The 23,857-nt window shown below is 40.0% G+C and overlaps 3 protein-coding genes across 3 annotated transcripts; all 3 read left to right on the top strand.

The window, feature by feature from the left end:
• Nucleotides 1-215: 215 nt before the first annotated feature.
• Nucleotides 216-1,346, top strand: LOC308322163 (UV excision repair protein RAD23 homolog B-like; the record flags this gene model as incomplete). Its single annotated transcript, XM_080773356.1, has 1 exon — nt 216-1,346. One exon carries the CDS (start codon nt 216-218, stop codon nt 1,344-1,346), a length of 1,131 nt encoding a protein of 376 aa, XP_080629482.1.
• A 3,054-nt stretch (nt 1,347-4,400) lies between these two features.
• Nucleotides 4,401-8,766, top strand: LOC308322937 (thiol S-methyltransferase TMT1A-like). Its single transcript, XM_080774435.1, has 2 exons — nt 4,401-4,967; nt 7,453-8,766. The coding sequence occupies exons 1-2, from the start codon at nt 4,470-4,472 to the stop codon at nt 7,684-7,686; spliced, it is 732 nt and encodes a 243-aa protein (XP_080630561.1). The 5' UTR covers nt 4,401-4,469; the 3' UTR covers nt 7,687-8,766.
• A 13,070-nt stretch (nt 8,767-21,836) lies between these two features.
• On the top strand, nt 21,837-22,573 carry LOC308334773 (thiol S-methyltransferase TMT1A-like; the record flags this gene model as incomplete). Its single annotated transcript, XM_080791589.1, has 2 exons — nt 21,837-22,199; nt 22,337-22,573. The coding sequence occupies exons 1-2, from the start codon at nt 21,852-21,854 to the stop codon at nt 22,571-22,573; spliced, it is 585 nt and encodes a 194-aa protein (XP_080647715.1). The 5' UTR covers nt 21,837-21,851.
• Between the last annotated feature and the right edge of the window lie 1,284 nt (nt 22,574-23,857).

Below are 23,857 nucleotides of genomic sequence, written 5' to 3'. Positions count from 1 at the left end.
CGAATGCTGTGAAACTTCAGATTGGCTAACTACTAAACAAACCAAAGCACCATATATGGGTGCATATGTCATCAATAAGTAGTGACGAATAAGATCTCTATAGCATCCCGCCATATTTAAGTAAGGTTAGTGAAAACAAACTTGTCAGTTTACAATTACTCAGTGAAAGTAAATTTGCAAAGTGTAGCTGGAGGCAGGGTGAGAATATGGCCAAAATGCAGCTTACCCTAAGAACACTTACAAGTGTTAAGTTTAACATAGACGTAGATTTAGAGGAGACGGTGAAGACATTGAAAGAAAAGATTGAACATGCGAAGGGGAAGGAAGGTTATCCAGCTGATGGACAGAAACTGATATGTCAAGGTAAAATCCTGAGTGATGACAAAACTCTCAAAGAGTACAATATAGATGAGAAGAGCTTTGTTGTGGTTATGGTGGCAAAGCCTAAACCAACCCCAGCAGTCACCCAGACTTCATCAGCCTCAGCTCCTATCACTACAGCTCCCACAGCCCCATCTACATCTGCATTGGGTTCTTCCCCACTAGAAGGTGCACCTAAAGAGGACAAGCCAACATCAACCACTACAAGTAGGCCTACCTGTGAAACTGCAGCAAACGCAAATTTGTTTGATGAAAGCAGTTCAGCCCTTGTGACAGGCCCCTCTTATGAAGCCACGGTGAATGAGCTGATGTTGTTGGGGAATGGCGGGTATGAGAGAGAGCAAGTGGTGGCTGCTCTCAGAGCCAGTTACAACAATCCAGACAGAGCTGTGGAGTATCTGATGACAGGCATCCCAAGCACGGAGGAGGAACACAGTACAGAAGAGGCTGAACCAGTGACCCCTCAAATAGGAGTAATGCCACCAGTTTCCACAGGCGGTGCTATAAATGTTCCCACATCTACCGGCTCTTCACAAAGTGATAGTGGAGGCAACCCCCTGAGCTACCTGGCCAGCCAACCCCAGTTCCAGATGATAAGAACACTAATCCAGCAGAATCCCAACATTCTTCCAGGTCTGCTGCATGAGATAAGTAGAGAGAACCCAGAGCTCCTTCATGAGATCAATAACCATCAGGAACAATTCATCCAAATGTTAAACGAGCCAAATCCAGAGGGGGTACAAGAGAGCAGCAGAGGTGGGGACAGTGCAGGTGGAGCAGGTGATGCCCCTAGCGGAAATAATATGAACTATATCCAAGTAACGCACCAGGAGAAAGAAGCCATTGAGAGGCTAAAAGCCCTTGGATTCCCAGAGGGATTGGTTATACAAGCCTACTTTGCTTGTGAAAAGAACGAGAACATGGCTGCGAACTTCCTTTTACAACAGAACTTTGAAGATGATTAATAATAAGTTCCGTTCTGAACTCGACTGAAATGGGGAACAGGAGAAATGGCAGTGAAGGGGAGATTTGCTGTGGCGTGGGAGATGCCAAGTAAGAAAGCACTTCAGGATGGAAATTGTGTCTGGAAGGTGATTTTCACTGGCAAACACCCCAAAAGGGTTTTTCTTAATATTCCCCCCCCCCCCCCCCCCAACAGAGGGTTATGAACAGCGGTCCAGATATGCCCAATGACTTTCATGCTCTCTCACCACCAATTGTCTGTGCTAGACATTTTTTTTTTTTTTTTTATACTTTCTACATTTTTTTTCATTGTCTCCTTTATTCAGACAGTAGTGGAGTAGAGTAGGTAGGAAAAAGAGGGCCGTGAATCCCGTGATAGAGGATTTGAACCCTGGTCCTCAACTAACAAGGAAGGAGCAATGTGGTAGCTATACCAGCCACATTGTCAAATTTTCTTTTATTTATGTTTTCTACTATACTATGTAGATCTATTTCTACACTATGTAGAAACACCCCCCCCCCCCCCCCCCCCCAGATGGCCGCCCACCCTAGTCGGGTTCTGCTTGACGTTTCTTCCTAAGGGGGAGTTTTTCGTTACCACTGCTCTAGGTGGGATCTCTGTCGGTTTTCAGCTCTATGTAAAGTGTCTTAGACAACTTGTTGTGATTTTACACTTTAATAAAATTGAATTGAATTGAATTGACAGGAAGCCGATGGCACAGAGAGGATTCAAACCCGGGTCATCTCACTTTACAAGGAGCCTGTGATTGAGCCAGGCACTCACAATTATTTTTTAATGGTGTGCCTCCGTAGGAGTCGAGCCAATCTAGAAGAGTGCGTGTTTGAGGATAATCTCGTAAAGCATCACACAGATCATTCAAATTCCCTGTACAAGGAAATACTGTACTTCCATGCATTACAGTAAACCAGGAAAGCACCCATGCGATTTTAGGTTTTTGAAACATTTTTGATTAATTTTGAATTACAAAAAAGTTTGAGAACTACTGATGTAGAAGGCATTAGTAGAATCGACCTCAGGTCTTATGGTTAAGCGAATGGAACCGTCTGAACTATGCCAGATACGAGTGTTATGTACTGATGATGTAGTAGGCAGAATTTCTATTGAGATATTTAGATCCTGTTTCTGATTTGAAGGTCAACATTCAACAAATTTCAGCACTTTCACAGGAGACCCAGGTTCAAATCCAGGGTAGAAAAGAACAGTTACATAGGGCCGATTCATACTCCTATTTTAGAGCCGAATAAAAGTCGGTTCGGCGCTGTAGAGCCTACAATTTGACGTCATTTGAGGTTCGGGGGGGCGAGTACCGTCCTAAAGTCGGCTCTTCGGTGCTACTGAAATTTTCTGACGAGCCGAAATCATTTCGGCACTACAGCGCCGAAACAGGAGTATGAATCGGCCCATAGAGTGGCTATAAGTGCTGAATTAAAATATGTTGTATGCCCAGCTCAAAAATGGCTGGTAATTCCTCAAAATGGATCATTAAAAGATGGCGCCCACCACTATGCTGAAATATATTAAAACATTATCTTTTTGACTAAAAAAGGTAGAAACTTTGAATAGTAACTACTAACTAGTTTTAAGTGGGGAATCCAGTGTCCTATTCTGATTTGAGATCAAATGAGGACACTGTTCAGAAACTCATTGTGAGAATTCTCATTTATAATTAGGGATATTGCAAAAATCCTGGAACAAATGCTTTAGACATGTCTTCATCATGTGTTTATTAATGTGTCTAGTAGCCTAACTAATTTAAACAAATTGAAATTCAACTCCCCTAAGCCTTGCAGGCCTAAAGGATCCTGTGACAGCTGCTTAAAAGGATCCCTGACTAATAAGACATGGTTAAAACATTATGTTTGCCCTAAAAACACCTTTAATATTTTATTCTTTCATAAATAGAGAATTTTCTCACATAATAGGAACTGCTCCCGTCGCAAGTTGATGATGACATACCGGTATGCCCATATGTGGTCTAGCCCTATGGAATGTATGGATGCATTTTTGAGGGGTGCTAGCCATATATACAGGTTTAATGTTTGTTTTTAGTTCAATGTTTGTTTTAAAAACGCCATTGACAATGAAAGGAAAATGTACGCCATATTGTCCCTCATTATGTCATATTGTCTTTTTATTGTTAATGGCATTTAATGTTTGCATTGGCACAGTTTGTTTTACATCACTATTACATCACCTAATCAACATGAGTTAGACTTTAATATATTAGAGCCCCTCACTTCACACAGGTGTAATTTTTATTATGCTAATAAAAAAATCACACCCGCACTTGTCATTGTACATCAATTTATGTTAGCGGGCATTTGACATTGCGGTCCCTTATTGGCCAAGCACTCGCACCAACATGTGATCGATTAGTCGATTTGCTCGTTTACATATGACGTAAGTTTTCCCTGGCGTTTAATGTTTTGATGTTTAATTTACGTAATATTTAGCAGAATTATCAGCTCTTATCATCGTACATCATCATGCATATCTCATACTGGCCAATCAGAATGGCGTTTTAATGTTTAATTTACGTCATATTTAGCAAAATTCTGACGTCATTTCTCTGTTCATTGTCAATGGCAAATATTGAGACGGTGGGGACAAAAGCTGTTTATAGAAGGGGCCTTAAAAACAAGTTAATACTTCTTAAGTAGGCCTAGGGTGTGAGGGGGAAAGAATAGGGTTTTTAATGACTCTGGATCAATTGGAAGCATTTGTTTTGCACAAATACTACTCCTTGTCAGAAAATCGGCCACACGCCCAAAGACCCATTGAAATGTCTATGGGAAAAATGCATTGGGATTAATTTCCTGGGCCTGGCGTCGTCATGAAAGGGGGCGGGACTGCGACGCTCTATATCGTGCGATATCAGAACTTCTCAAAACAATGTGATAGACATAGTGGTAATATAATGGTAGACTAATAATTAATAAATTGTGACGTCAACAGGTCACGTCACTGTAGATCGCCGAATAGCCTACGCCCATTGGATTAACCAATCGTGTCCCTGTTTGGACGAAGTGGCCTACTCTAAAGTCCAGACAGCTATACTAGACGTGGAAAGCCTGGTGAGGCGAGGTTCTGGCAGACCGCAAAAATGGCGCTTCTAATGAACTGTTTGGCGTTCTTTTTCAAGGTGTTAACTATACCCTTGCACCTGCTTAAAGCGGTTGGCTTGTACGGTAATGTATACAGGCGAGTTTTCCCATTTCTTTTGTTCAAAATATCTTTAGGATACAACAAAAAAATGCACGACAAAAAGAAGGATCTCTTTAGCAATCTGTCAGAGTTCAAGAAATCCGGTGAAGCCCTCAGTATTTTGGAAATTGGCTGCGGAACCGGGGCAAATTTCAAGTACTACCCGTCGGGATGCAAGGTGATATGCACCGACCCGAACCCCTATTTCGACAAGTACTTGTCAAAGAGCCTGGCCGACAATGACCACCTGTCGTTCGAGAGGTTTGAAGTCGCATCTGGAGAAGATTTGGGGATTATTGAGAGTGAATCCGTGGACACTGTTGTCTGCACACTTGTACTCTGTTCTGTCAACGACATACCACGAACTTTGCAAGAAGCGCATCGTGTACTGCGACCTGTAAGTAGCCTAATAATACAATGTAACACAGCTTGTATGAGCTGTTATGAAAAGCGAACAGTTAGTGTGTGTGTGTGTGTGTGTGTGTGTGTGTGTGTGTATATATATATATATATATATATATATATATATATATATATATATATATTATATGTATGTGTCATACATGTCATAATCATGACTCAACTTCACCCTGTTTTACACACTTTCTCCATTTACAACGTTAACGTGACGTCTACATAAACGTTCAGATTTCACATAGTGCACCTCCGGGGCACGGGCCACGGATGTTACAATTTAGTTGGGTGCATATTAGTAGGCTACCCGTGTCTTCCGTATTGTTCAATAAAAAGCATTTAAATCCGATCGCCGGCCATTTTCAGTTAGGTATTCTTTGCACCCAGCAAACTGAATACGCGGTTGGAAAGTGTATTGCACTCTTGATACATTATTTAACTTTGTGATAAAATGGCCACCGATCGGATTAAAATTATTTTTATTGAATAATACGGAAGGCATGGATGCTAATACCCGCCGGAAAATCAATTTAACATCCGTGGCCCGGGGGTGAGCACTTTATATTTGAAATCTGAACGTAAATGTAGACGTTAACGTTGTAAATGGAGCAAGTGCGTAAAACAAGTTGATGTTCCGCCAGGACGCTCGTCGTCATAGACATAGACGAACCATGGGCCACCATGGCTAACGGTGCACAGCTTCAGCACAACGCAACAGCCTACTTCTCCCTTACGGAGCTATGTGTGTGGCTGGGTGCCTGGGTGGTATGAGCACGAAAATAGCATGGTTGTTTTTCCTACCTAACACACACACACACACACACACACACACACACACACACACACACATTAACTGTATGATGATTGCGGGTGTGCCAGTACAGTAGCCTACAGTGACAGTACAGTAAAGGGACCCCCACACGGTAACTGTCATTTCTCAACCGTTTCGCTGGAATCGGCCCGGCCCCCTGGGCGCGTTTTGGGGACTTCCCCGGGGACCCTTGGAGACCCCCACATGGTAACTGTCACATGCCCCAGGCCCCCATGTGACACATGCCCCATGTCCTTTTCGGACATTTTCGGACATGGGGCAGCTCGCCAGAACCGGGCCGGCACCCTGGCCGTGGTCCTGTGGGTCTGGAACTTCCGGGGACCCCCCCACACGGCGTTGCACCACTCACTTCACACGGGTGTGATTTCTTTTTATACTATAAACAGTAGAGTAGATTCTAGGTCTAGGATTAGGAATCTGTAGACTATAGTCTCTTCTAGAGCAATATCCGATCCGACCAATATGCCCATATGGAGCTCTCTGTATCGGTGTGTCGATGCCCCTTTTATACCCATATATGGATATCACCGTCATCAGTATATCTATATGCCCTTATATGTGCATGCACGCCTTTGCTCCCATATGGAGCTGAGTGATTTCTTTGCACCTGATGCCATGACGTTTGACCCAAGGGGTTAGGGCCACACACTATATTAGCTGCATTGTAGCCTGCCTCCAGCCCTGAATTGATAGACACGCTAATTTAAAAATATGTTCTGAAGTGAAACAAAATGAAAATTCAGGCCGAGTGTCAGGTTAGCTGTATAATTGGGAAGTGGGAACTCCTTATGGTTATGGTTGTCATAACATTAAACAAACCAATTGTAATACCGGTGTATATAAGAATAAGTTGGGAATATGGGATATGGACAAAGATGGCTACACGTTTTTCGTGTATCAAAATATAAAAAATCACATCTGTGTGAAATGAGGGGTAGCCTACTTGGTGGTCCCTTATTGGCCAAGCACTCCCACCAACATGCGATTGGTGAGCCGATTTGCTCGTTTACATATATGACGTAAGTCTTCCCTTCAATGTCAATGGTACTTATATATAATCTTATATACAATATTACTTTTATATAATATTTAGCAGAATTATCATCTCTCATCATCATACATCATCTCATACTGGCCAATCAGTGCCTGTGCTTGATTGGCTGATTTGCTCGTTTACATATGACGTAAATTTCCCCTTCAATGTCAATAGCGTTTAATGTTTTGATGTTTAATTTATGTCATATTTAGCGGAATTCTGGCGTTCCTTTCTCTGTTCATCGTCAATGGCAAATATTGAGGCGGGCAGGGACAAGATTTAGTGGACATTTGACCGGAATTCCCCTTTCATTGTCAATGGCAAATCTGTGGGGACAAAGGCGGTTTATAGAAGGGGCTAGAGCCCCTTAAAAAATCACTCCCGTGTGCTGTGAAGTGAGGGGCACCCTTATCATTGTACATCCATCATTCCGGCCAATCACAATTTGCCATTGACAATTTTTCATTGTCAATGGCATTTAATGTTTGTGTTGGGACAAAAATTGGTTTACATATACTTCAAGCTTGACAAAAAGAAACCTGGATGAATCACTTTGAATTTTTAATGGATAGACCCGATGTCTGTTGCCCTACACTACAGGGTGGTGCCTTCTACTTCATGGAGCATGTTGTCGCAGACCCCTCAACGTGGACATACTTCTTCCAGCATGTTCTCCAACCCATGTGGTACTACTTTGGTGATGGATGTGAAGTCACCAGGACAACGTGGAAGGACCTGGAGTCAGCTGGATTCTCCAAACTCAATCTTCGACACATTGATGCACCACTCACCTTCATGATACAACCACATATTCTGGGCTATGCTGTCAAATAGGATTGGCAAAGGATGTTTTCCAGTGAATAGTAACAGTTAAATTGAAAAATCACACCCAAATATTCCAAATATTGAGACGTGTGGGGACAAAGTTTACATCATATTTGGCAGACATTTGACCTAATTTATCCTTTCATTATCAATGGCAAATATTGAGATGTGTGGTTAAGCTGTATATGAGGGGCTAGTGCCCCTCAATAAACTATGCACAATACTTACTTTTTTGCACTAGCTAGCTGTTCCATTTCCATAGAATGGATAACAGTTTATGAATGATCTTGGGGCTTGCTATGTAGTTCTAGATCAACACATAAGTAACTAGAACTGCACTCTGCCGAGTGCATACTTGCTTGTTGCACACTAGTAGGCCATAAATGGCCTACTAGTGCGCAAGCAGAGCGCGCAAGTACTTTCGACCGCTGGAAAGTATCACATCTCAGTATCTCTGTGAAGGAACGTTTGAAATGTATAATCATTACGTGTAACTATTTGCTACCTAACTACTTTTTTACAGAAAAATGAATCATTGATATGTGATGAAAAAAAAAGGTATATAAACTGAATTAAAATATATTATACAGTATAATTATTTTATTACTTATTGTAAATTGTCAATTGTTTTAAATGTATTTCATTTTTGTAATTTATTTTTGTACTATTAATACTAAATCATGATCAGAGTAATATGTGTCTCTAACTTCAATTTCTGTAATAATACTTTCAAATTTGTTGAAATATACATGATCTAAAATACTTCCGAAATCTGTAGTTGGATTTGTATTTAATTGTTTAAAGCCTAATCTTGACATGAAGGTCTTTATATTTATATCTTTTTCAGTATAATGGTCTTCATTGAAATCTCCTATTATCATAATTGTGGAAGTCGGAGATGATAGATACTTTACCATTTTCTTGAGAAATGTGTTAGCGTAGGTTTGTGCCTGGTTTGCTGGGACCAGTTACAACATTACGTCATCGTTGTGAACTGGGACCAGAGTACATGGTGTGTATATGACGTAATGTTGTAACTTGTAACTTGTAACTAGTCCCAGCAAACCAGGCACAGACTGTATGTAGTTGTTCTAGTTACAACTACATACAGAGTATGTAGTTGTAATTTGATTAGCAGTATACTGTGGTTACTTGGTTCCAAAAAGTGAAGACAAGTTTTCTTCAACGGTAAATCTGTGCCTGGTTTGCTGGGACTAGTTACAACATTACGTCATCCTTGAGAGAGTACATGGTGTGTATATGACGTAATGTTGTAACTTGTAACTTGTAACTAGTCCCAGCAAACCAGGCACAGACTGTATGTAGTTGTTCTAGTTACAACTACATACAGAGTATGTAGTTGTAATTTGATTAGCAGTATACTGTGGTTACTTGGTTCCAAAAAGTGAAGACAAGTTTTCTTCAACGGTAAATCTGTGCCTGGTTTGCTGGGACTAGTTACAACATTACGTCATCCTTGAGAGAGTACATGGTGTGTATATGACGTAATGTTACAAGTTACAAGTTACAACATTACGTCATATACACACCATGTACTCTCTCAAGGATGACGTAATGTTGTAACTAGTCCCAGCAAACCAGGCACAGATTTACCGTTGAAGAAAACTTGTCTTCACTTCGAAGAGACCAAGCGAAACTATTACTTGCGCGCTCTGCTTGCGCAAGTAATGACTTGACATTTCCACAAGTATGACACTATAAGGTCAGGTGTAATCAACATGGTCAAGTGACCTTTCCTAAACCATGAAATCTTGAATTCACTTTGCTTGTTTTTGGTTTGGACAATCTTTGTTGCATTTTCCTAGTAGACCTAGCTAGATACAGTATATAGTTATACGCAATAGTGTATACAGTATAGGCCTATGCAATAGTGCAACATTCAAATGCCAGCTATGGTTTACAACAATGAAAGCTCCTCTCGTTGACATCAAAATCCTGACAATTCTTAGTTGAAATGTGCATACTTTGGGAACGAGAAGATTCCCTCCTGCTGCAATGTTGTCTGTTTTTCAAAAGGTGGTCAATTACATGACAGCTTTTCAGTAATATACCATTATTTATACTAGATGATGTATCATGTTTTTAGAAGTGTTTCCCTCACATCCTGAGCCAATCAGGATAATTGCAGCCTTTACAGTATGAAGTGGGGTTGCTGGAACTACATGTAGATTAATATGCTGTAGCCTATGCACCGTCTAGATTACATACCAGTAAAACAGGTTATAGAGGCAAGTTTCATGCCAAATGGACTTATTCACCATGGCCTATATTGTGACACAGCTCTGCAGATACTATATATCTAGATATACTAACTAGAGTCCAAAGAATAGCCTTATGTAAGAGCTGGATTGTAGTGTGCTGTGTACTAAAATATCTTATGTCTACCAGGTTTTACAATTTATTTTTCTATATGGGAGAACAGAGGGATCACTAATTGGAACAGAAACATACATGTGTTCTTATAATGTGTCAATAAATTAATGGATAATTAAGATGGCTTAGCCTTGTCATTTCAACGCAAATGCGCAGCAGACTGCAGTGATATATTGGGACCATGCTTATTTGTTTAACCCCAAAGAAGAATTGTTTTCTATACCAATTGCGCCTTTGGTATAGAAAACAATTCTTGTTGGGGTTTACGCTGTGAGCTTGTAGATCTGCTATATTTGAATATCCAATGCTAATGCGGTTTTAATGGGTAAATACATTTGTCAACTGAAGTCTGCTACTTAAGTCACTAACTCAACCTTAAGGGAACTTAATTCAAGTAAACCTTAATGGTTTCAAAGTGAGCAGTGAATATTTGGGTTATTAACAATTAACAATTATTTTCATAACCAATGAATTGTTCATTTATTATTTGTGATATCTCTACCGTATGTGAGCATACGATAACAGTAAATCAAGGTAGGAATCTCGACGTGCTCATATATAAGAATAACACTATTGTTAAGAATAAAAATAAATGAAATCACAAATATAAAACACGATATGTACAGACTACAGAGTAGAACACCTGTCTAAGGGAGAAGTTATAATTACCTCCCTCCGCCTTTGGTGGATATTCAGGCCTGTTTTAAAGGAAGCCAGTGATCCACATTTTTTATAATCGCAGTGTTTCTAAATCGCCAGTGTGATCCGGATGGTCCCCACCAGTTTGTTTTTAGTTCGCTGGGCGCTATGATTTGGAATTAAAAATGGATATACCAAACATACTATTCCAAGAATACTTGAAGAAACGTGTCGGAGTCATGTGCCACATCAAGGCTTTTATTGGGTAGGCCCTAAAATGATGCTGCCCTTGACCGCTGGGCATTTTGGGTACCTGAACCAGTCTAGTGACTACAATGTGCGTATTGTTCAGTGGATTGTTGAATGGATATTGGTATGAATGTACTCACGTCGCTCTGCAGGCTGTATGCCTTCTTATATATATGCCTACTATATATTTTGAAATTTTGGAAAAAAAAGTTAGCCTCGTTTCTCATCATTTTGGACCATGGGCTATAGCCCATATCGTACGGCATACTATAGCGCGCCGTTTTTCATCATTTTTGAAAAAAATGACGAAATGACAAAAACGATGGGTTATAGCCCATGTTTTTTGAAATTTTGGAAAAAAAAGTTATCCTCGTTTCTCATAATTTTGGACCATGGGCTATAGCCTATATCGTACGGCATTATAGCGCGCCGTTTTTCATCATTTTTGATGATTTGACAAATGAAAAAAACGATGGGTTATAGCCCATGTTTTTTGAAATTTTGAAAAAAAAAGTTATCCTCGTTTCTCATCATTTTGGACCATGGGCTATATCGTACGGCATACTATAGCGTGCCGTTTTATCATTTTGGAAAAAAAAATGTAATAATGAAAACAAAATGTTATGATAGGCCACTCCCATTGCATCTCCCCCACCCCTTTTAGCCAATTGGTCTGAAAGCACATGACCTTCATGCAACATTTCAGTCTTCTACAGCAAATATTGTAGCTGCTAGAGGGACGTTTAGGAAGATTTGACAAAACCGCTGGCGGCCATTTAGAAAAATGGCTGCCACACCCACCAGAATAAAAATTTGGGATGGCCCAATATCCAGTTTCGTTACCAATATATCTGTCAAAACTTCTGCCAAATTTGGCGCTTACGTCATAAAATGAACGATAGGTTAGCTATGCCGCCTCACTATGGAACGAAAATCATTCCGAGACCATGGGCTATAGTCCATGATCTTGGAATGATTAGTCTATTTTTTCAAATCCTCCAAAATGAAAAACGGCATACTGAAAAACGAGGATTTGAAAAAAAGTTCCATGGACTTCTAATATGGACCCCCAACTGACTGCCGAGTGGGACCGTGGACTGCCATTTTTGGTGGAAGGAGAAGAGAAAACCAAGAGTACCTTCGGGCTTGTCCCTAAATAGACTTGTAACCCAAATGTAGAGAGTACAAACGCAGTAAAGAACCTGGGGGTTATCATCTCTGAAAAGGCAACAATGAGCAGAAAATGAACCATGTAAATACAACAAATTGAGGGCACCGCAGGGAGTTGAACCCCATTCTGGTAAACCAGTAGTACCACACCAGTGCCTTAGTTTGTTTTGTTGTAATTTACAGGTCCAAAAGCAATCACATTCATAATAATTTGAATCATAATGGACTATAAATGATAGCCATGATTATGTCTTACAATTGAAATCGAGAAGAAGACTAAGGAAAACTCCTCAGACATAAACTAAGAAAATATTTTATTTTTCCGTGCTCATAAAGAGCTGCAAAGTGCTAAAAGTGAAAAGTGCAGCAGAAAACCTTTGGGTCATAGGCCCATCGTCAATGCCTCGCCTACTGACCGGCATGAATTAAGTTTTAGCTGCAAATGGCAGCATAAATAAATCACATCAATACACACCACATAATGTGATGTGAACTGACACGATGAAGCTTCACTCGCACATTATAAAAGACATACATCACATCAATCCACATCACATACCTAACCCTAGCCCTAACCCTAAATTCATCATGTGATGTGGGGATGACGTGATGAAGCCTTACTCACCAATGTGAAATGATACGAGACATAAACACACATCACATACCGGGCCCGTGTTCATATGTGATGTGGGCTTAGATGAAGCTTTACTCACAAATTGGATCTGATAATATAGCACAAACAATGCTCTTACGACCTAGAGGTTTGCTGCTGGACTTCTCACTTAAAGCACTTGGAGCGCTTTATGAACATGAACAAAACAAAAAGATTCTTGGTCTCCGCCCAAGCAGTTGGCCTTAGGTTTGTGGCCAGTCTTTCTAGCCAGTTGTCCCACATTTCTATTTTAAAATCTATATGTTTTCAAAAGAATTGCCCACATTTAAATATACATTACAATTTATGCCATTTGTGGACGATTGACAAATTATACGAGGTGCAAATTATGCAATGGCAGAAGCATTCTTTGGACCCCAGTATTTGTCAGCAATACAGCAACACTATGAACATGAGAACACAACATACATACAACACAAGAGCAATGAACAGAGTGCATGGCGTGCAACGAGCTATCCGCAATTTGTGAAATAATCACATAAAAATATCACATAAATGCACATCACATACCGGCTGTGTTCATATCTGATGTGAACTGACGTGATGGCGCCTTACCAGCAAATGACACAACGCAAATGACGTGAAACGATACAGCTCCAATCAAATGATTAGAAACTGTATGAGAGACACGACCCGACACACGCACCACATACACTAGTGAAGAACTAGTGATAGATAGGAAAGAAAGAAATGACTTATGAAAAATAAAGCAAAATGCGATTAAAAACTCTGACCAGAAAAAACAACTTTATTAAAGCAAAGAATAGAAGAGAAGATGAAAGGTCGGGGTAGAAACCGTGCATGTTCGATACCAATAGGTTATATTCAATAATGGATGATCTTTGCATCGTGAGCTTGTAGATCAGCTATTTGCTACTTTAGTGTGTGACACTGTAGCATGACCAAGTAAGGAAATTAATTTACAAAAGGTTGAACTATGGAGATACAAGGTTTCTGCCCGACATCAAAAGATAATAAACTACGCCCACTTACCTTCAATATCAGCACTAAACAAAACAAACTAACCAACGAAGAAAATCTGCCATAATTTTCTTCCTGTTAGTTTGGACAGATCTACAGCATAGAAGGCTGTAAACAGTGTTAAGCAGGCTACATGCTACCATAATGATACCGGAAATAAGTCGCATGACGCCAAATCACATTTTGTACACACAGTCCACTAGTGAAGAACTAGGGCAATGGGCAAGGAGAAATTAAAAAAAAACTTTTTTTTATTAAAAGAGAAAGGAAATAGAAATTCGAATAACTCGACACAGAAAACAGCACAGAAAGACTACAACAGAACATACATAATGTGATGTGACGTGACGCGACAGCTTTACCCGTAAATTATGTTAAACAATACATAAATCACATTGCGGCATGTGATGTAGAGTGGCATTATACACAGATTACGTGAAACGATACACGGTGCGAATGACAACCTATGGTATGGTAGCATGTAGCATGTAGCCCACTTACACAAGCATCAGGAATCAAAAGGTTCATTACTAACCTTCACTGCCAACAGCACCCAGGAGTGGCAACAGCACTGTACCTTCAATACCGACGTCGCCTTGTCAGCTTCACGTTCTGAAATGACAAGAAAAAAATATATCTATTTAGTTGTCGGCCTACAGGATGACATTTTGTAAGTCATAACAGTCACTGAAAGCTGTGTCACCAATATCTTACTTTATTATTGTCACAAATTGTGATTAAAGCTCCTATAAGCAATAATGTCAATTTTAATGATTTTTATTTCATTCAGCAATGAGTAAAACACACATGATTTAGTCTCTGCGATACATCTAGGGGCCACAATCTGCAGTCAAAGATATTCCTAGAAGCTTTGTCATTGGTCAGAGAAAAAAAAAGAACCCGGTCAAAATGACTGACCAATCAGGAAGTAGACAGGCAAATCGACCAATGACAAAGCTAGGAACATCTTTGAATGCAGATTGTGGCCCCAAGATGTGTCAGAGTCGAGACAATATTGTTTTACCCATTGCTGGCAGTCTGAATACCAATTTTTTTTTTAAGTAATTACATTTGACATATTGCTTATAGCAGCTTTAATGATTCAACCCATTAAACGGCGACTTCACCCCTTTTGCAACCAGAGCTTATTTTAATGATGTTTGGGAGACAAGAAACACTTTCCTGGGTTTTTTATGTGGGTAATCGTCGTTTTTAGATATGTAGTATTTCAAAAGTGTCCATGGGCTCCATGATGTCATGGACAATGGGCTCACTTCCTCCCTAGACTACATGTTGTCTCAGTAAGACAGCCCTCCCCTATGCACAAGGAGCAGTGCACCAAAGCATTATGGGAATTGTAGTCTGGGTAGGAAGTGTCCATGAAATCATGGACACATTGAAATACTAAAAACACATAAAAACCTCAGTAAGGTTTTTCACCCAAACATATGTAAAATCATATGTATGACAATGAATGGTCAACTTGACATGTAATGGTGACACTGCCCTTGTTTCTACTACAGCCACATGTAATCCAGGTACATACCATGGGGGGGCTTCCGTCGCTCAGTTGAAGATAGCCAGTATTAATAGAGCCGCGTAGGTTGTATGGCACAATACGTCCCGAGCACCGTACGCCTCGTAATCTCAGGGAGCGTTCGTTGACACCGTTATACGTTTCAGCTCAGCCGAGTAGACACTCTATTATCAATACCAGCCATCTCCTGATGACCCCATCCAAGGTCACACATGACACCAAGGTCACATGATTAACCTGCAAGACATAAATAAAAACAACATTACTCTTTATCCAGATTTCATACATTGTAAAATTCATATAATATTAAAAGGATATTTCACTTTATCGTCTACTCAGGCTTATGTGAACACTGCAGACAGCTTTTAAGTTGCTTGATTCAGTATTTAAATATTCATTTTAGCTTTTTAGCATTTTAACTTAAAAACTGTCTGTAGTGTTCACATAAACCCGAGTAGATAATACAATGACAAAAAGTTAGTTTTTTAAAGTGAATTGTCCCTTTAAGATATTGGTAAAAAAAAATCTAAACTTCAAAATCTACATTATATAACTTGAGTCAAAGTTAAAAGGTTTTGGCATCAAAATGTACTTAAACATTTCAAATGGGACAATCTGCATACTTGGTCATTTTGAACAGAAAAAAACCTTTTGAAAATAGCAGATCTAAAAGCTCACAATGTGTCACATCACATTCACAATGCATTGTGAGCTTGTAGATCAGCCATTTTCACAGACAAGACAATGCTTTTGTTGCGATCAAGGCCCAAGGCCTCAGTCACACATAAGCATATGTTCTGGGCTCTGCCTGTGTTTGATTGCCCCCCAAAATCAAACACAAATGTTTGGTCAAAGCATGTGCCTCCCATTGGAAATGCATTGGGGCGGCCATTAAACAGACAAGGCAAATGTTTTTTTTGTGTGATCGAGGCCCAAGGCCAAAGAACGAGTCCTATAAAAGGACAAACATTGCTGACATTGTTGTCCATTTAGTGTCACAATAAACAACAGTCTTATAAATACTCTGTTTAAACAATAAACAGTCCTATAAATCATCTTAATGTCTAAACAACAACAGTGCTCAAGGATAAAACTGTGTTTCTCAAACAAACGCTTCTTACCTTGGAACAAACAACTCTGCTCACAGACAGCATGAAGTGGATCCCAAACCAAACAGCATGCTGGAAAAAAACATGGCCGCTCCTATTTAAATCCAAAGCCCCGCCCACTGGATCCGGTCACCTGTTCAACTAGTCCGTCCGTCATTGGTCCGTTAGTCAGAGTGATTTGTGTGGATCATCCACTGTTGATGTAACTGCTGTGTGCACCACACACACACACACACACACACACACACGCACTCATGCACTAACGCACGCACGCACGTGCATTATTTCACCCTTTGGTTGGTTATAAAGGCTTATATTAATAAACACAAGGACGTGTGTGTCTGTGGCTGTCTGTATCAGCCTTTATAGGTTTGTTTATTCCGCCATCTTGTTTGATATTTGTTTGAGTGTCACCACCATCAGCCTTTAACAGGTGTTCAATCAGGCAAATGAGCACCAGCAGCCATCTAGCAGCTGATGCACTCTGGGAGATGTAGTTGTTGAGACTGTAGAAGTTGTCTGAGGTGTCTTGTAGAAGATCCATGCTCCATTTATGAGTTTTAACTCAACAATAACGATTCATTATGAACTAATAACCTATAAGCTCATCAAGTGTGGTAGGACAAGGTGTCAAATCTTGAGGTCCTGCAGAAGTGTGGTCTACCCAGTGTTGAAAGCCTGATCATCAAGGCCCAGTTCCGGGCAGTAATGATACTGCCTGTGATACTGACATGATACTGATACGATGTAAAACTTTTCTCAACAATATGACCCGTAATTACATTATTAACTGTGAATTGAGCGGCTACATGTAACACATTATTACATGATTACATTATGCAAAAATCCATTATTATGTTATGCTCTCATGATGTATTACATTGTGACCTTATTAGCCTACATTATGGGCCTTTACTACATTTAGGTTATCACATTATGAACTGTTATTACATTATGTGCCGTTATTACATTATGAGTTGCTATATTAGACTCAGTATAATTATGATATTCTAACTACCATAACATCCCTGAAACTGGCACTGCTGGGAAGGCAATTCCCAGCTGCCTTTGGTCTAGACCTCTGGGTTTAAGTAGAAGCGTTTATGACTGATTGGACTTGATGGCTCGTGCTGTTCTTTGGTCAAGAACTGGGGGAACCACCTGGAACTCTGTCCTGTAGTGTGAATGCAGTGATAAAATCTTCCCTGTGTCAGGCTAGTTCAGGATAAAATGCAATTATTTCACATAGCCATCTTTGTGTTTCTTTTAATACTCTAACCAATTATCTCATGTCTTAGGAGGGATCATTATATATTTAACAACATGACCTTAGTTAACTTGGCAATTGTGTCTCTGCACACATTCAGACATAGTTTGGTCTCACTTGTTAAACGTTGATGGACCATTCAAGATCACACTTCCATAGCTCCAAGTGGGACCATCTAGGGTCAGGGTGAGGGTGTCAGATAGTCTCACACAGCACTTCTAGGCAGCAGCCTGGAAATGTGAGAGGAAGTGGCAATTTGAACGTGGCTCTTTTTGTGGCTGCAGCATATCTGCTCTCTTAATCCCTTAACACAAAGCCTGGATGAGCAGTACCTTTGTGTGTGTCAGACTGTCAGAATGGCTGACTTGAAGAAGCAGGTTTCGGCATGCAGAGATTTCTTTTCATTTTTTCATACAGCAGCAACACTGTGGCAGATATGGAATCTTAGGTTACGTTGAGAACATCTACAAGTACAGCTGTGTGGAGGAATAATGCTGATCGGAATGGTAATATTGCACGCACATACACACAACACAGGAGTAAGAGTGAATGTGCGTGCAGACACATACAGCTGTGCCACAGTAGAGCAAATTGAGTAACGTATAATGAACCAACTCCGCTGTCACAAATTACGTCTTTCTGTTCCATGCTTATCCCAGAAAATGCTTTCAAAACCTTTTGCATAACTGACTGTGTTCTGCTTCTCCAACACAGGAAGACAGTTCTTAAAGCAAAGATGAAAGTACGATCTAACTAGAGTGAGCTCACATAGTTCGACCTATGATCCATATCTGTCAAATTTACTGTACATACTATAGTAGTAAACACCAAATGCTGTAGAGAATATAACAGGGAGTGAGAGAGAGGATGAGAGAGAGAGAGAGAGACGGATAGAGGGAGGAAAAAAAGATAAGAGAACACAGAATATTGTATTTTTATACAGTTATTTTATTTATATCTTGATCCATGTGACATGATGACATGAAGGGAGGCTTAAATAATTATGGGTTTGAGAAAAGAAAAAACAAGGAAGGGAGATTCTGCTTGGTTAGTGCCAATGTGTGTATGTCCTTGGAAGAGATGATACAATATGGTGTGTGACAAGTGGTTATACTAGTAACAACTAGAAATGCACTTTGTCGAGCTGCCAACTTGTGCTTTTCACACAAGTATAGGCCTAGTACAATTTACAATTTAGGCATTTAGCAGACGCTCTTAATCCAGAGCGACTCAAAAGCATGGCATACATCACATATAAAGTAGTTATCATGAATCATGTATAAACTAAGAACGTAACAGTGGAGTATCTATGTAAACTATACTATATTATATATTATACATGTGTACTATGAAGTGCTTTGACTACATAAAATGCAATTCTAGTGCTATCTACGTAACAAGCTATAAATCTGTTTAAAATGAAAACGTTCAAACAGTGCAGTGTGACTCTGATCAGCTCAAAGCAGATGGGGTGGGTTATTCTAGGAGCGTGGCAACAATCATGGACATTCGTAAGGAAAGGTGCATATATCAGGAATGTCCCCATGAGGACTGCAAGCACAAGATTGTTGACCTTAAGAATGGAAATTACTTCTGTGAGAAATGTAGAAGAGAATTTCCTGAGTTCGAATATAGACTCAATATAGCAGACTTTCGCGGCGAGAAATTGGTGTCATGCTCCCAGGAAATAGTTGAAGTCCTCCTGGCACAACAGTACTTGCGCGCTCTGCTTGCGCAATAGTCTACTTGTGTGCAACACGCAAGTAGGCACTCGACAGAGTGCAATTCTAGTTGTTTTAAAACCATACATATCAAATTGTTTATAGGATCAATATAAGTAAATGAATACCGTATATGATAACCCTTCCACAGGACTAGCTTTTTCATATTTATCACACATTTTGTAATTTTCACCTGCAGTAGGCCTATACGTGATAGGTGAATAGGTAATATAGGTATTTAATTAATAGTTGTGAAACTTCCCCAGTTGATTACTTACACAAAGATGTTGCATTTTGTAGGACAATATCCCGTTCCAATTTTGGATCATTGTCTGGCTCATGTACTAGAAACTGGTTCTGAACTGATCCGGTTCCCCATCGGTGGGGTAATGGGTCTATGGGTAATTTAATGGTGGATAAAACCCAGTAGGTAAAACGGGGACAGAGTGGCATTCCGACGCACCGGAATTCAGACTATGTGGCTTCCACGTGCGGTTAGGGTTAGGTTAGGGGAATGGGCTTCGGAATGCCGGCATGTAACCAGGTAAAACATAATGCCTCCCTGTGCCAAATCTTTGGCTTTTTTCAGTAACACAGGACCCTTAGCAGACTCTCAAACACCTATCACAAAGAACTGCTAATTCGATGGTGCTTCTCTCAACAAACACAAACCTCTTGGCAAACATTGTTTTTATAATAGTGTCCGCAGCCTTTGTTTGTCATATAAACACAGAAAAATGTCCTCTCGTATAACCTATTCAGAGGAGTATCATCCTTTTTGAGCGGTGCCTAACCGCTCCAATGACTGGCTGTGTCTGTCTGCCTGTCTGTCTTTCTGGGGTATGAACAGCTGCAAGGGTGACCTAAAGTGGCACTTTTGAGCAGCCTCACAGGGCCACTGTGAGCACTATAACTATAACTGCGGCCAGCCAGCGATTTCTCATAACAGTGCAGGCGTTACAAAGCCACTGGACTGTGAACAAAGATTCAAAAGAACTCTCTCTGGGCCTCTGGATTTCCATTCTTTCTACCAAATGCACCGAGGTATTCTCAGCTACCATCAGTGAGTTGGGTGTAAAAAGTGGCATGAGTTCCACTTGCAGACAAACAGTGGAAACCTCTCCCATATTAAGCCTACATGGGCTTGTCAGGGCGAGGTTTTTGTCCCATATGATTGTGTTACACACCAAGCCAACTGACACAAATGAAAGTTATGTACAGTATATATCTCCACTGGTAGCCTTAAAGGGACAATATGTTAATGACATTTAGAAGATTTAGAACACATTCCTGGGGGTCTTATTTTATTATTATTTTAGATTTTAGCAGAGCCCAGTGTCTCTGATGTCATGGACGGGCCTTAGAATAGAGACGGCACCCGAGTTCTCCTCCCATCCACTTGCATTAAGTTGCTCTAAAACGCATGAGGCGATTTCACTCCTCCTTCCGAGTAGGAACAGAGTGCATTCTGGGATGGATTGGGCCCAAACACATGAACGCGCTGCCGTTGACTATCATTGCACGCGTTCACGTGCGTTCACGTATGAAACCGTGTTCACGTGTCATCATGAACGTACACAATGATAGTCAACGGAGGAGCGCGTTCATGTGTTTGGGCTCACGCTGCAATACCAAATTCGGCCACTATGTCCATTTCGTCCCAGGGTTTCCTCCGGGTGCCGTCTCTATTCATTAATAGAATATTAATAATTCAATTTATTTAAAGACGGTTACGCCGCGGACAAAGCCAATTCGGATCATGACGAATCATGACAATGAACACAATATTTTGGGCCGATCAAATAATTTATAAGACGAAAAACAAAACAAATAGTGTTGTCTCCTGACTTTCTTTTCTTCTTTCTAATGATTTGATCGTCCCAAAATATTGTGTTCATTGTCATGATTCGTCACGATCCGAATTGGCTTTGTCCGCGGCGTAACCGTCTTTAAATAAATTATATTAAAAGTGCCGATGGGAGAATGCATGGGGCTTCCACTTCCTGGGCCACTCGCTTTTCTGAAAGGGGGCGGGACTGCGGCGCTCTATACTCTAAGCACTGGGCTCACTTACTTCCTGTCTCAGTAAAAACAGCCCTTACCTCCCCTATACACAAGGAGGAGCAGTGCACCAGGAGAAAATGGAACACAAAATGACTCGCTAGTAGTTGATTTAATCTCATGATCTTCTCAAACTGTCTCTCAGCTTTACAGCGTTAATCTCTGTAGATTGCACAACAGTCAACAACTATGACTGCACAGAGATTGGCTAAGATAAATAAGGAAAATGTCGTGTCTCTTGTATTTTTGCAGAATACTTTGTTTGGTGATAGCTTTGCCTTTTCAGATAATGGACATCGTAGGTTTGTATGCTTTTTACAAACGTTTGTTTCCATTATTTGCCTATAATATAACATTTTCATACAACGATAAAATGCATGACACAAAGAGAGATCTTTTCCGAAATCTATATAAATTTACCGGACCGGACGGTACACTTCGCCTTCTTGAGATTGGCTGTGGTAGCGGAGCAAATTTCAAGTTCTATCCAGATGGCTGTACGGTGATATGCACAGACCCTAACCCGCATTTTGAGAGATACCTTCAAATGAGCATGGAAGCAAGTAAGCACTTGACGTATGAGAGGTTTCTGGTCATGTCTGGAGAAGACATGAAGGAAGTAAGGGATGAGTCTGTTGACGTTGTTGTCTGCACCTTGGTCCTGTGTTCAGTCAGCAACGTGAAACGAGTGCTTGAGGAGGCGAGACGCATTCTCAAAACGGTGAGATGGGCTAAATCAGAGCTCTAGGCCTACTCTAGAGTATTATTTAATGTGAATGTGTATTTCTATAATATATATTAATTTACTGTAACTTAATAAGCCACAACAATAACACTGAATAACCTGTTCCACCCTAGGGTGGAGCTTTCTACTTTATGGAGCATGTCGTTTCAGAACCTTCCTCCTGGACATACTTCTTCCAGCATGTTCTCCAGCCATTATGGTACTATCTTGGGGATGGATGTACTATAACCAGAACAACATGGAAGGACCTGGAGGGAGCTTGTTTTTCAGAACTTCACCTCAGGCACTTTGAGGCCCCAGGGGTCACCATCACTATAAAGCCACACATCACGGGATATGCCATTAAGTGAACTTGGAAACATACATTGTGAAGCTCGTTGTACCCACTGTAAAAACAAAATTGTCTTCCCATTCATTTTAAATGACACTTTCCTATTCACTTCACACTATTGGGGATTACCAAGGCTCTGAATATAATTTCACAGTTGCTATACAAAGTTTTGAGTGAGAAATAAAATATATATATATATATATATATATATATATATATATATATACACACACACACACACACACACAATTATAATATTTGGTAAAAGTTCATTTTCTTCTGTAATGTAATTAGAAAAGTGAAACTTTCATATATTCTCCATTCATTGCGCATAAAGTATTTAAACAAAAATGTTTTAATCTTGATTATGGCGTACAGCTCATGAAAATAAAAAAAATCCTATCAATTAGAATATTTTACGAGACATTACGAGATATTTTTTAAACGAGAAATGTCGACCATCTGAAAAGTATATTAATGTATGCAGTTAATGCAGTCTGGGTTACTTTTGAATAAATTATTTCATCAATGGGGCATGGCATGGAGGTGATCGGCCTGTGGCACTGTTGAGGTTGAGGTTATGGAAGATGATTTAGGCCATGTTATGTGCATGGTGTTGGTCCACTGACAGTGAAAAATGGTTTCAACAAGGTCATCTTTTTTACATTGTGCTTCAGTATGTTGACAAGCTTCATGGAGATGCTAATTTTCCTTTCCAACTCGATTTGGCACCTGCCCACAGAGCCAAAACTACTAGTAACTGGTGTACTGACCATGGTATTACTGTGCTTAACTGACCAGCCAACTGGCCTGACCTGAACCCCACAGAATCTAGGTTGTATTGTCAAGAGGAAGGTGTGAGACATGAGACTGAACAATACAAATTAATTTACGGCTATTATCAAACCAAACCTGGGCTTCCATAACACCAACAATGCCACAGGCTAATCACCTCCATGCCACGCCCCATTGATGAAATAATTTCTTCAAAAGTAACCCAGACCAAGTATTAACTGCATACATTAATATACTTTTCATATGGTCCACATTTCTCGTTTAAAAAAAAATTCAATTGACATTGAATTCATTGACAGGATTTTTTTGATTTTCATGAGCTTTACGCCATTATCAAGATTACAACAAAAAAGTTTTAAATACTTCACTTTATGCACAATGAATTGAGAATATATTAAAGTTTCACTTTTTGAATTATATTACAGAAGAAAATTAACTCACAAAATATTATAATTCAGTGTTTTATGTATTTATATATATATAGATATATAGTAGTGAGAAATTAAGG

The sequence above is a fragment of the Protomyctophum bolini genome (assembly GCF_963924005.1).
Source record: "Protomyctophum bolini genome assembly, chromosome: 2".
In the NCBI taxonomy this organism is placed as follows: Eukaryota; Metazoa; Chordata; class Actinopteri; order Myctophiformes; family Myctophidae; genus Protomyctophum; species Protomyctophum bolini.
Note: the sequence above shows the minus strand (reverse complement) of the source record. Positions and strands in the feature narration are given on the sequence as shown.